At 46.5% G+C, this 13,304-nt stretch overlaps 1 protein-coding gene across 1 annotated transcript; it reads left to right on the forward strand.

The window, feature by feature from the left end:
* Positions 1 to 887: 887 nt before the first annotated feature.
* Positions 888 to 5,643, forward strand: LOC123041469 (sugar transport protein MST1). Its single transcript, XM_044464072.1, has 4 exons — positions 888 to 1,244; positions 1,341 to 1,660; positions 4,257 to 4,889; positions 4,974 to 5,643. The coding sequence occupies exons 1-4, from the start codon at positions 1,109 to 1,111 to the stop codon at positions 5,424 to 5,426; spliced, it is 1,542 nt and encodes a 513-aa protein (XP_044320007.1). The 5' UTR covers positions 888 to 1,108; the 3' UTR covers positions 5,427 to 5,643.
* The last annotated feature ends 7,661 nt before the right edge of the window (positions 5,644 to 13,304 follow it).

Here is a 13,304-nt window from a genome sequence, read left to right on the forward strand (position 1 = left end):
AGCCAGGTGAGGGCGACAAGATTGAGCCACCTTTTTTATTAACAAGAAGCGATGCCTCGTGTCACATCAAGACGGGTGATGACAGGAGGGACCCACGAGAAAGGATATTCCACGAGAAAGGATATTCAGCAGGCGCATTCGAGTACCTGGCTAACTGCAAATACCAATGTATCATCTTCATTACAGTAAAGACTGGACTGGTGGCAAGTTGCAACAACGCAAGGCGGGCACCCACTTTCTTTTGTACACGTTCGCACATACTAAATTTGTGATACCTCCCAGACCTATATAAGGGCAGGACCATGACCATTTATAGACTAGCTCAATCAAGGCAATAGCTAGCCACCACTACACACATCACAAGCAACACGACAGTCCAGAGTGTAAATTAGGGTAGGAAGAAGGAGAGGCCATGCCCGAGCTCTTAGGCCAACACCCCGATCACCTCATATAGACACCATGAGCACCTTATCATAACACCTCCCATCACTTGTAATACATTATTTTCATATCAGTCAAGAAAGGGAAGTAGGGTATTGTGTTATCAACGGCGGATCTGATCGCTTTAGATTTTTCATTATCTCACCTACGCATACCTTTGGTTTATATGACTTTGTTATTTGCCTACGTGTTTTATGTGTGTGTGTGTGTTGGTGTTGGTTGTGTGCATTCTAACTATGCACAGGCCGGGTGTGCGGTCTTTGTGTTTGTATCCTCTAGATGCTTACTTTTGAGCCAATAAAATCCACCCACTATTGAGAAAAATCTATGAGCCACCCCTTTCCTCCATATCTTTGTCGGCGAAATATAATTCAAATGTAACTTTGAGGAAACTATGTGACGTCCGGTCGGGGCTATACATACTACTTCGACCCGCATGCTTACATAGTGCATCCTATGATGAACCAATCGTCTGCAAGCCTACGAGCGCGCATCTACCTAACCAAATGCTCTGAGGGACACACCCCGGCCACTCACCGGTCACCACCCCTATACAATACCACACTGATCGGGCTTAGCTACCACGCGGTACCCTGTGTAGTTGTTATAGCTAGTGGTCAAGTCCGCGCGTGCGTGCAAGTGAGGCTAACCCGGTGGCAGGCCTGCGATGGCTGGTGGAGGGTTCGCAGTGGCCGATGCCCCGTCGGGCGACTACGGCGGCGGCATAACCTTCTCCGTCGTGGTCACCTGCCTCATGGCAGCCTCCGGTGGCCTCATCTTCGGCTACGACATCGGCATCTCAGGTACCGGCCTCACAAGTGTATGCAATTCTGCCGAGATGTGTCTTTCTCTAATCTCTATGCATGTACGTACATCGGTGATAATGTTTGGTCGATCAGGTGGCGTGACGGCGATGGGGTCATTCCTGGAGGAATTCTTCCCGGGCGTGCTCCGACGGATGGCTGCGGCGCGGCGGGACCAGTACTGCGTCTACGACAGCCACGTGCTCACGGCGTTCACGTCGTCGCTGTACCTGGCGGGGCTGGTCGCGTCCCTCGCGGCTGGCCGGGTCACCAGGGCGGTCGGGAGACAGGCAGTCATGCTAGCTGGCGGCGTGTTCTTCTTCGTCGGCGCCGCCGTGAACGCTGCAGCGGTGAACATTGCCATGCTCATCGTCGGCCGCATGCTGCTCGGCTTCGGCATCGGCTTCACCAACCAGGTACATTTGGTATTCATAACAGCTGATCTGTATCTGGATCCAGTACTGAATTTATGAAACTGTATAAGTAGGAGTAGAAACAAACGAGCTGGTTACTGAATTTCAAGAATTTCACAATCTGTTTGGCCCTTTAAACTGTATAAACTTGACCAGATTGTTTACTCTATTGAAGATTTGGTCTAATTTAAATGTTTTTTTTTCGACAAGCGGCAATTTATTAGGTGGCTAACTCGGTGTGTGTAGTACTCCCTCCGTCCGGAAATACTTGTCAGAGAAATGCATAAAAATGAATGTATCTAGAACTAAAATACGTCTAGATACATCCATTCCTCCGACAAGTATTTCCAGACGGAGGGAGTATGTTTCTACTCCCTCTGATCCAAATTAATTGTCGCATCTTTAGTAAACTTATTTTGATGTGTGGCGAGTGAGCAACCTAATAAACTGAAAGAAAACGTGGACTTGAAAAACCTGAATGTGACAACATTCTAGGCAACTGAAGTGATACATCTCTATATATTGCTGTGGCTCCTGATTTTGATGTGTGGCGAATGATCTACATAGTCATAGAGTGGTAAATAAAGCTACTCACCCACCTATCAGATAATGCTCCCAATGAGGCAATAATAGTTCTCCGTGTATTGCCCTCACTTTCAATGTAATTTCACTGAAATTTCAGTAATTTCAACAATATTTCAGTCAAAATATTTCGACAATTTCAGCAGTAAACATAGTTTCTGAAATTGAAATTCAAAACATATTGCCTACCTAAACAAGGATCCGCAACTGCATAAAAAATAAGTTTCATAAAGGGGTTGAGTATGGTCCCTCAAAAAGAGAGGGGTGGGGTGGCTATGGCTTGGTGGGAATTATCTTGGTGGGAGGGCATGATTCCACACATCATCTATATCTATATCTATACTTTCATATCTATATCTGTATCTATCTATATCCATTTATATCTCCGCAACTCACTCTTTTATATTGCTGAAACAAGTCTCACCAACCAAGTTTGCACGGTTCAGCAAATTCATAAGTTTACCTTCCATAGTCTATACTCATCAATTCCATAATTTAGTGCATGTAGGGTTTTCCCAAAAATCAAACTTTACAAGTTTTAACCAAGATTGTATAGCAAAATATCTACTTCCGCTGGATTGTATTCTTTGTGTTGAACTCGGACCTTGCCGAGATGAATGATTAAAACACAACCCATTCTAAGACGAAACATTTAAAGATGAATGAATAAACGTTGAAATTCAAGGAATTTTCTGGATGATTGTGCTGTAGCTATGCAGGCATTTAAAGTTATAAACCACTTTAATTAAGAGGTCAACATTTCGGATGCACCAAGGAGAAACCACGTATACCGTCAAGTCCTACAGCCGTTCACATGTCATGCAGATTACTCCCTCCGTTCCTAAATATTTGTCTTTCTAGACATTCAAATGGACTACAACATACGGATGTATGTAGACATATTTTAGAATGTAGATTCAGTCATTTTATTTCGTATGTAGTCACTTGTTGAAATCTCTAGAAAGACAAATATTTAGGAACGGAGGGAGTAGAAAGGTGATAGCTGGCTCGGGCCCTTGCTTCGTTTGTCCGCTGCCCCCCCTGGTTAGCTAGGGCGAGTGGCTAGTTTTGACTCAACCCATCGCTCTCGTGTTACTCAAATTGAATAGTGGATAGGATGTCGCGTTTCATCTTTTTTCAGTGGTTAGCTGCAACATGCTGCTCGTGCAGGCACGCATGGGTGAGTCAAGCATCTCACTTTCCTTCGTTGCGCGGGAGTTGTGGTAGGTTGGTGATAGCTCCTCCTATGTTTCTGTCGTCCGTGCAGCGCTACTTGTCCATGCCTACATCACAAGGCAAGAGCACTAGAGACCCACAAACTTGTGTTGGATGTGATGGTTTAGTCCACAAAATTACAAAAGATGATCAACTCATCCATAAACTTGAAATGCATGGGATGATTTAGTCCACAACCAATCAGAAGCTTACGATTGGCGTCACGCTGGCAGCTTCATAGCACAGCCGTTTGGCCCGGAGTTTTTGCGAAAAACACCTCCACATTTATGAAAATTACGCCTATGGTACATGCCTGGGCTGCCACTTGGTTATTTAATGATATGGCCCTTGGTCGAAAAGTAGTTGTGCACCCTCATCACCCCGTGCGGCGGCTCGTGTGCGCGTTGGATCACTTTTGGATGGACACGATGCAAGAGAGCAATCTATCTCACTGGCAGTCCGAGACCTTGGTATGTTGCACCCTACTACCTCTGTCCGAAAATACTTGTCATTAAAATGGATAAGAATAGATGTATCTAGAACTAAAATACGTCTAGATACACACATGTTTATCCATTTTGATGACAAATATTTCCGGACGGAGGGAGTACATCGCACATGTCGCACAAATATAATGGTCGATCCGAAGTCGATTACTATTAGGACACACTGACTAATCCGCACGTACTGATCGCCTCTTGCTTGCGTCCTTGTCTCCTTGATTAATAACTAACGCTTCACGTGTAGAATACGATGTACGAACAAATGCACCATGTGACGTGATCGTGGCAACTGATGACAGGCGGCGCCGGTGTACCTGGCGGAGACGGCGCCGGCCAAGTGGAGGGGCGCCTTCACGACGGGGTTCCAGCTCTTCCTCGGCATCGGCAACCTCGCGGCCAACCTGACAAACTACGGCGCCGCGCGCATCCCGCGGTGGGGCTGGCGGCTCTCCCTCGGCCTGGCGGCGGTGCCGGCGTCGGTCATCCTCGTGGGCGCCCTGCTCATCCCGGACACTCCCAGCAGCCTCATCGTGCGCGGGCGGGTGGAGCAGGCGCGCGCCGCGCTCCGGCGCGTCCGCGGCCCCAAGGCCGACGTGGACGCCGAGCTGGAGGACGTGGCCCGCGCGGTCGAGGTGGCGCGCTCCAACGAGCAGGGCGCGTTCCGGAGGATCCTCGGGAGGGAGTACCGTCCCCACCTGGTGATGGCCGTGACCGTGCCGCTCTTCCAGCAGCTCACCGGGGTCATTGTCATCGCCTTTTTCTCGCCGGTGCTGTTCCAGACGGCCGGGTTCGGGAGCAACGCCGCGCTGATGGGCGCCGTCATTCTCGGCGCCGTCAACCTGGGCTCCGCCCTCGTGTCCGTCGCCACGGTGGACCGCTACGGTCGCAGGCCGCTGTTCTTGGCTGGTGGACTCGTCATGATCATGTGCCAGGTACAACAAACACAGAAAGGGAATGCATGCTTTCGGTTTCCACGTCGTGATTCTGACACTTCGTTTGCTGCTGCCTTTGATTAGGTTGCGGTTGCGTGGATCATGGGGTCGCAGATCGGCCGTGACGGCGGGTCCACGATGGCGAGGAAGTACTCCGTCGCGGTGCTGGCTCTGACATGCGTGTTCTCGGCGTCGTTCGGGTGGTCGTGGGGTCCCCTGACGTGGGTGATCCCCAGCGAGATATTCCCGGTGGAGGTCCGGTCGGCCGGGCAGGGCATCAGCGTGGCCGTCAACCTCGGCGCCACATTCGTGCTCACGCAGACCTTCCTCTCCATGCTGTGCAGCTTCAAGTACGCCACGTTCATCTACTACGCCGCCTGGGTCGCCGTCATGACAGCCTTCGTGGTGGCATTCCTGCCGGAGACCAAGGGGGTGCCCCTCGAAGCCATGGGCGCCGTCTGGGCGCGGCACTGGTACTGGGGACGCTTCGTCAAGGTGCAGCAGCCGGCCAAGAACACCGACGCGCTCATAAACTGACGACGTAGGCACGTAGCGCCTTTCGCGTCGTGGCCTCATGGGTGTGGCTTTCATCTCCTTACCCGTACGTGTTGTGTCTGTGTGTTCGTGTGTGGGTATATGGAGCCGCAGTGCTGCTTGTGGAAAGATCGGTGTTTCTTTTTTCTTTTCTTTTTCTTTTCTTTTTTTGTGGAAAAAAGATTGTTGTTTCGTGCTGTTGTAGTACGTCCATTCGTCATACCGGATTGAATAACATTCGTTATCTGCGCTAGCAAGAAGAAAATGACACATAAGAATTCGCAAGGAAATGGACTCATCAAGACTTGTTTGAGAGTTACGAATGACTGTAAAACCAAGGTTTATTTCCCATAACAGTTGTTTGAGTGTCAAGTTCATGTGACTAGTTTGCTATCCATTGTGCTTGGCTGACTAATGCTCCAAGTTCATGTGACTAGTTTGCTATATCGATTCCTCGCGCAGGGAAGGAGAGCTTGAGGAGGCGGAGCTCCTAGACATAATGGCGAGGCGCGGGGCGATCAGTGGCCGTGGCGAAGGTGAAGGAGACTAGCGATAGCCATGGCAGACGAAGCTTTGAGCAACGATGGTGGTGGCTTCTACAGTGGGCGAGAGGGCCTGCTACTACGCGGAGCTCACCTAAGATGCCCGCCGGCGAGCGGGGGCAGAGCCAGCCACCGTGTAGGCCAACGGCTGTGTGGCTCCTCTGAGGGAGGAGAATGACACGTATGGCAGCATGTGGGTCGGTCAGGAGTAATCTGTCTAAGTGTAGGGTGGAGTAGGGTGGTGTTGGGAGTTTATCTCCGCATGTACATATTGTAAACGGGTGGATCACTTGGGATTCTTCCTCCCCTTCCTCTATAATGAATGATACGCACACTCGTGCGTATTGAAAAAAAGAAAGACAGGTATGGAAGCGGTAGAGGGGCGAGGAGACGCCGAGGAAAGAGGAGATATTTGGGGTGCCAGGTTGGTTATTCTTTTTCTACTTCTTTTTTTCTTCCTATGACGTACAAACCCCGCACATCAGCAATAACGGCCATCTCGGTTGGTCATTACTCAGTGCCATATGACCCTAGTAGATGGGCCTTGCTGTCAGTTTTTGTGTCAAAACGGTCACTTAGTGCTTTCGGCAACACGCTTACTGAAAAGGTGTTTTCTACAAATTGTTGTCAATTTTTAGCCTTCCTCGTTGGAGTTGCACTCCTCGCAAGGCCGCAAGGGACCAACAGAACACCTCGAGAGTTGATGTATGGTTGTGGAGCAGGGTTTTTGTAAGTGTGGTCTTCTGAATGGGAGGAAACGTCCCTAATCTGAAGCACCTGCAGCAACAAAACACTAGTAGAGGAAGCTCGGCCTCTAGCCTTGGGCCCACCTGTACCAACGGTATGAAATGTTCTTTAGTCAGCCACGGAGTGTAGCTAAAGGTGATTTGAAACCCATCACCAGGTGTGAGCAGAACTTCTCCAAACAACTCTTCAATCTCTCCAGGCATAGAATTGAAAAAAAAATGATAGTTTCAGGGTCTTCCACCAAACTTGCTTGATGTCAATCCAATGAACATTATCAAAAATCATGATTTTCTATATTTCCAGATACACCAAAATTCAGCTAAGCTAACTAAATTAGTTAAAAGACAATTCTTACTGGCTATCTATAATTTTGCTAAGGATTCATAAGAACTACCAACATAAAAAAAACCTAGCTATGACATGCCAGAGCTCTTTAGCAACCACACACAGTCAAGAAAAAGTGTTGGAGAGTTTCATATTCCATACAGAATAGTCAAAATTTAAACTTTTAAAGTTCCTTTTCTTCAGATTATCCATGTCATGAGCTTATTATTTGCAAGCAATCATAAGAAAATATGAATCCTAGGGGCGACACATAGTTGCTAAACAACAGGGATATATACTGGTTAGACCCTCTAAAATTGATTATATTATACACAGAGCTAGTATAGTTGTTGGGACAGAGAGTATATCGACCAGAGGGGGGTGAATGGGAGATTCAGAAATTCTTTAGAATGTTTTGAAATGATCCCAAGCACAGGAGCGGAAATAAGGTTCGGTAGACAAGTTATCAATCAAGCACACTAGATAGGAACATATCTATCGAGGAAAGCAGTGATGATAGTTCGAGCATAGGATATCACAGGTCTGACAACAATGATAGTGATGCAGTGCGAACAGATATAGTAACATGAAAGAAAACAGGACTGGCACTACGAAAGAAAATGTGTGATAGATGCAACGAGTGATATGTAACTTGGACAACAACACAAAGGATAAGATAACACAATGATGAGAACTGAACAGAATGGAAGGAAAACAATAATACGGTGAATGCGAACAATGTGCAACAAACAATAATTGATCAGGTAATCTATCGACACAGAGCATGAATGAAAAACTGTTGAAGGTAATGCAACAAAGTAGATATAACTAGTGGTGTTCGATGGCGGTAGAGAGATTTGGTGGACCAGTTCGCCCTTCTGCCAAAGGACTATGTCTGGTTGGAAGGGTTGTGATTTAACACAGAAGATAAACTCTCTTCGCCCTATTCTCCTTCAACTCAGAGTTGATCGGACTCTAGTTGATTTCACTCATGGTAGATACTTGTCGGCGATCTCCAAACCTACGGTCGGTCTTCGCGAACCACAATCACTCTTGGTTGCTGAAGATCTAGCTCGGTGAAGACAACAACTCTTCAATCACTCGAGCCGAAACCTATCCGTCTAGAGAGTGCGCAGCTCTCAAGAGTAATAGGTACAAGGACTCTAACTCAAAACTATTGTGATGCTCAACCAATGTGTAAGTTTGGGCTCTTGATTTTTGTCTCGGTGGATCTTAAACTCAAATCACTCGGAGAGGGTATGCTCGGTCAATTTTCTCAGAAATCTTAAGCGGAGCAGCCAACGGACAATGTTGGAGCGGGGTGGCTATTTATAGCCGCGGCCTTCCCTGAAGGGAAAAGACCAAATTGGACATTGAAAGCAGTCAATGGCCGAATGACACGAATCCAGCGATCAGCTTTTGAGCACAACGATAACATTACTTGTGGAGCAAGTAATGCTAACTCCTCAGTCCGAAAGATATCTCCTGCAGCACAAAGAACAACGTCTGCTGCTCGCAGGTAATCATTCGAAACTCAAAGAGATTTCTCTTGCATCTTTCATAGGTTTGGGCTAAGCATCACAGCGGATCTAAGCTTCGAGAACCTATACCCCTCTTAATAGTACGGAGGTCCTATGACTCAAATAAATAGAAGAAGAAGAATGAAATGAATACTACGTCTTCACTTTGCCTTCGACTTCCATTCGCTACAGTCAATTTTCATCTGAACCGGAACTCTGAACTGATTGCTTTATGTCAGCAATAAACCTTCGAGGGGTTAAATCCTTCTCGCCTACATGTCTTCAACAAATGTAGCTCATTCTTCTCTGCATCGTAGATATTCTTTAGTGAAGTTCATCGAACTTTTCACCTGAGACAGCATTCTCTTTAGTTCTGCATGAACTATTCTCTCTGTTGTGCACTAGCAAACAAATCATTCCACGCCTGTTTCTGTCAACAAACTCCAAAACACGGGAGGGAAAATATTGCACCAACAAGAGTACTCGCCCTTGTTGTCATACTGCGAAATCAAAGAGTCAGTCTCATCGACAGAGTAATGCTACTAGCAACCTGCGCTATTTCATTTGGGGGGATCCTCTCAAAGTCATTTTCAAAATGGATCCATCCTAAACTTTAGAAGTGACATGGGTTTTTTCATTACAAAGATTGTAGATGTCCCAGAATTGGACAACTAGAGGGGAAGGCCCAAACCATGTGTCCTCCCAAAACCTAATTTTGTTACCATCTCCACTGCCCACCTATAGCCAAATTCAATAGCTTTGGCAACATGCAGCATCCCTTTCCAAAAGGGAGAAGTGTTAGCATAGGGAAAGTGATGAAGTGAACAAATTAGGAGAGCAAGTCTAATATTTAGCATCAATCACTTGTTTCTAGAGTTTACCATCATCATTGATGTATCTCACCCAAGAGCCTAAGAGACACATTTTTTGGATAAAGGACATTTCATTGAATTGATTTATCAAGGTGATACAACCGCGTCTAAAGAATGCCCGACCTCTGCATAACATGATGCACACAGTCAACAAGTCCAAATGACCAAAAAATAAACATAGTTTTGCAGTAAAAATAAATCAATCCAGCCTAGGGTGGGGCAGATCCTATACGGAGATTACACCGCCATCCATGGAGGGAGAAAACCTCCCTAGTCATACGCTCTAGCCGTGTAGACGCCATCATAAAAATGTATCTATCCTCCGACTTCTGCAGGATAGACCAAGTACGGAGCCATCGCGTACATGCATGAATAGCCTGCACAGGAGAAGGACCACATTTATTACTAAAAAGCACATCATTCCTGGTAAGACACAATGCCCAGCATAAGGCAGCTGCACCAACAAGAGTATGTGCAGAAAATTGTTTCCGCAACCAATTACCGAACATGTTACGTGCACTATGTGGGGAGTATAGATTTGAAGCTACTTGAACTATGGCCCATAATGCACGAGCAAATTTACACTCAAAAGATAAGTGTTTAATAGACTCGTCATGTTGGCAAAAGATACATGTCTTGCTACCTTGCCAGTTACGTCGTGCCAGATTATCTCTAGTTAAGATGACCCCTCTTCTTAAAAAACAGAGGAATATCTTCACTCTTAGAGAAATTTTTAGCTTCCATATTTTTTTTATCAACGGGAACATCAATATGAGTCATCGCATCGTACAAGGACTTGACTGAGAAACTATTGTTTTGATGCAGTTTCCATCGAAACTTGTCCATTTCGCTTGTCAGTTGAATGTCCTCCAGATGAGAGAGTAACTCATTCCATGCTGACAGACGAGAGCCAAAGAGGTCCCTACGAAAAGAAATGTCGGGGTTTTCTTGTCCCAAAACTTGTTTGATCGTGACAAATTTATGTCTGACAATCATGTAGAAGCTAGGTTACTGCACCATAAGTGGGGTCGCACCTAGCGAGGTATCTTCCCAGAATCAAACCTGAGAACCATCCCTAACTGAGAAAGTACCAAGCTGAAAAAAGAATTCCTTGGTATTCATGACACCATACCAAAAATGTGAATCACTGGGTTTCCAATGAACTTGAGAAATGGCTTTGGACCCCACGTGTTTGTTGCGAATGATTTCCTGCCATACTTAATTCTTAGTGAGTAATTTGTAAACCCATTTACTTAGAAGAGCGATGTTTTCAATCTCAAGATCTTGAATTCCAAGGCCCCCTTGACTTTTAGGTCGGCATAATACAGTCCACCTAGCCAGTCGTTATTTCTTAGATTCATTATCACATTGCCAGAAAAATCTAAATCTAAAGTAATCCAAACGCTGAAGAACCCCTTTCGGTAAGTGGAAGAATGACAACATGTATAGAACCATATTGCTGAGGACGGAATTGATCAATATCAATCTCCACCCATATGACAAGAGTTTGGCTTTCCAACTGGCTAGTCGTTTCTCAAGTCTCTCTTCCACATGTTTCCACTCAACGATAGTTAAGCGCCGATAGTGAAACGGAATACTTAGATACCTAATCGGAACTGCCCAAGCTGGAAGCCAAAAATATCAGCATACTCAGCTACGGACTCTGCAGCGTCGCCGAAGCAGAAAAGCTCGCTCTTATGAAAATTAATTCTGAGACCAGGGAGCTCCTCAAATGTGCATAAAAGCAGCTTGAGGTTTCTTGCTTTATCCAGGTCATTAACCATAAAAAGAATAGAGTCATCCGCGTATTGTAAAATAGATAGACCGTCTGCTACTAAATGGGGAATAACACCGCTAATCTGGCCAGCCACCTTAGCCCTCTGAACAAGGATAGCTAACATACCAGCTGCGATTTGAACAAAATAGGGGATATGGGGTTCCCTTGGCGAAGACCCTTCTTAGTCTGAAAATAGTTGCCAACATCATCATTGACTTTATAGCCACACTACCTCCGGAAACAAATTTCTCAACCCATCGGCACCATTTTGGTGAAAACCCCTTTATGCGTAAAGTTTGCAACAGAACGGGCCATTTTACTTTATCATAGTCCTTTCCGAAGTCAATTTTAAGGATGACTCCGCTCAACTTTTTACGGTGAAGCTCATGTACAGTTTCATGCAACACAACCACTCCATCTAGTATGTTGCGTCCTTGCATAAACGTTGTTTGAGTGGGTTTGACCACATGGTCAGCCACCCCGTTCAACCGATTTGTTGCAACCTTCATAAAGATTTTAAAGCTGACGTTTAGAAGGCAAATCGATCGATATTGTTGAATACGACTAGCCTCCTTAGTCTTGGGCAGTAGAATAATTTCCCCAAAGTTTAAATGGCAATGTGAAGGTTTTCGGTATGTAGTTGGTTAAACAACTGAACCAAGTCCACCTTAATCATATCCCAAAAACATTGATAAAACTCCGCCGAAAAACCGTCTAGACCAGGGGCCTTGTTGTGTTCCATTTGAAACACCGCGGTCTGAATTTCCTCCTCCGTGAACGGAGAGGTTAAAAAATCATTTTCTGCCTCCGAAACTTGACACATATTAATATCTTTGCGCCTAGAAGAGTTTTGTTTATGCATTGTGCGCAATTATGATGGTTTTGGCAATTTGGAGCATCTCTAGCAGACCCTGCATCCCGCTGACCCGCAAAACGCGTTTGCAGTTTGTGGAAAAAGGGTTTTGCAGGCCGGCGCAAAGGGCCGCAGAGGCAGACCCCGCAAAGCCGACCCATAAAAGAGCATCTTCCGCGAATATCCTCTTTTACGGGTCGGCTTTGTGGGGTCTGGTCTGGCGTCCCCCCCCCCTCCCCCCGGCCCGCAAAACCTAAATTTGCACCTCAATTGACACAACATAATGCATTTCTTTGCTTTTTCAACAACATTGGATATATAGGACATCACCAAATCTTTGCTAGAATAGTAAGACCAAATAAAATAAGAACCACAATTATGCATTTTAGAAGATTTCCAACTTCCATAACTGCTCCCACTAGTTGAAGCAATATCTTCTCCATGCACTTATTGTTGATCTGCGGATTCTTGATCTTGCATTCTTCATTCGTTTTGTTTGGTTCTAAAGAATTGCACATGCGGGCGCTTCATTGCCTTTGATTGTACTAAGGAGCGCACGAACGTCTATTAAATTTCTTTCTATCAATAAATCAATGTATTCGCCTTTCCAAAACCAAAATGAGCATCCATTTTCCTACACGCATGATGATGTTTGAAATGTGCTAACACAATTGAACCAAAAAATGAGCTATCGAAATGAGCTAAATGAAAACAACACGTACCCCGTCGTTTTCGCATTTGAAGAACACCCATCCGGGGTGCTTCGACGTGCCTGAAGTCAGCCGTAGCACTGTTCGCGCGTAGTCGTCGCACTGTATGAGCAACATCGGCGAGTCACATAGCCTCTGCACGACGGCCGAGCCCGGCGGCCGGCCGGCCGAATCCATGCCCGCAAACCGTTGGCGGCGGCGAGAGGACGAATCCACACATGCATGCGGCGATGCGCCTTTGTCGGGGCTGCGCGAGATGCTCCCCGATCATTCCATCGCTTTTCGCAGCCACCGGCGGCCGGGAAAGCCAAATTCAGTCGCCCGCGATGAAGGGTTGCAGATTCGCAACTTCCCGACCCGCCGACGCAGGAGGAGGGGGAGGGGGCGGAGGGCAACCTCGTGCGTGTGGCGGCCTTTCGGGGTGCTCCCGCCGACTACTTTTGCTGGAATCTTGGGCGGCAGTAGGGCGAGGGGGAGAGAGGAGGTGGTTGGTGGGGAAAAGCGCGGGCTGAAATGTCGTTCCCACCAACCGCTCC

Source organism: Triticum aestivum, chromosome 2B, assembly GCF_018294505.1.
Source record: "Triticum aestivum cultivar Chinese Spring chromosome 2B, IWGSC CS RefSeq v2.1, whole genome shotgun sequence".
Classification (NCBI taxonomy): domain Eukaryota; kingdom Viridiplantae; phylum Streptophyta; class Magnoliopsida; order Poales; family Poaceae; genus Triticum; species Triticum aestivum.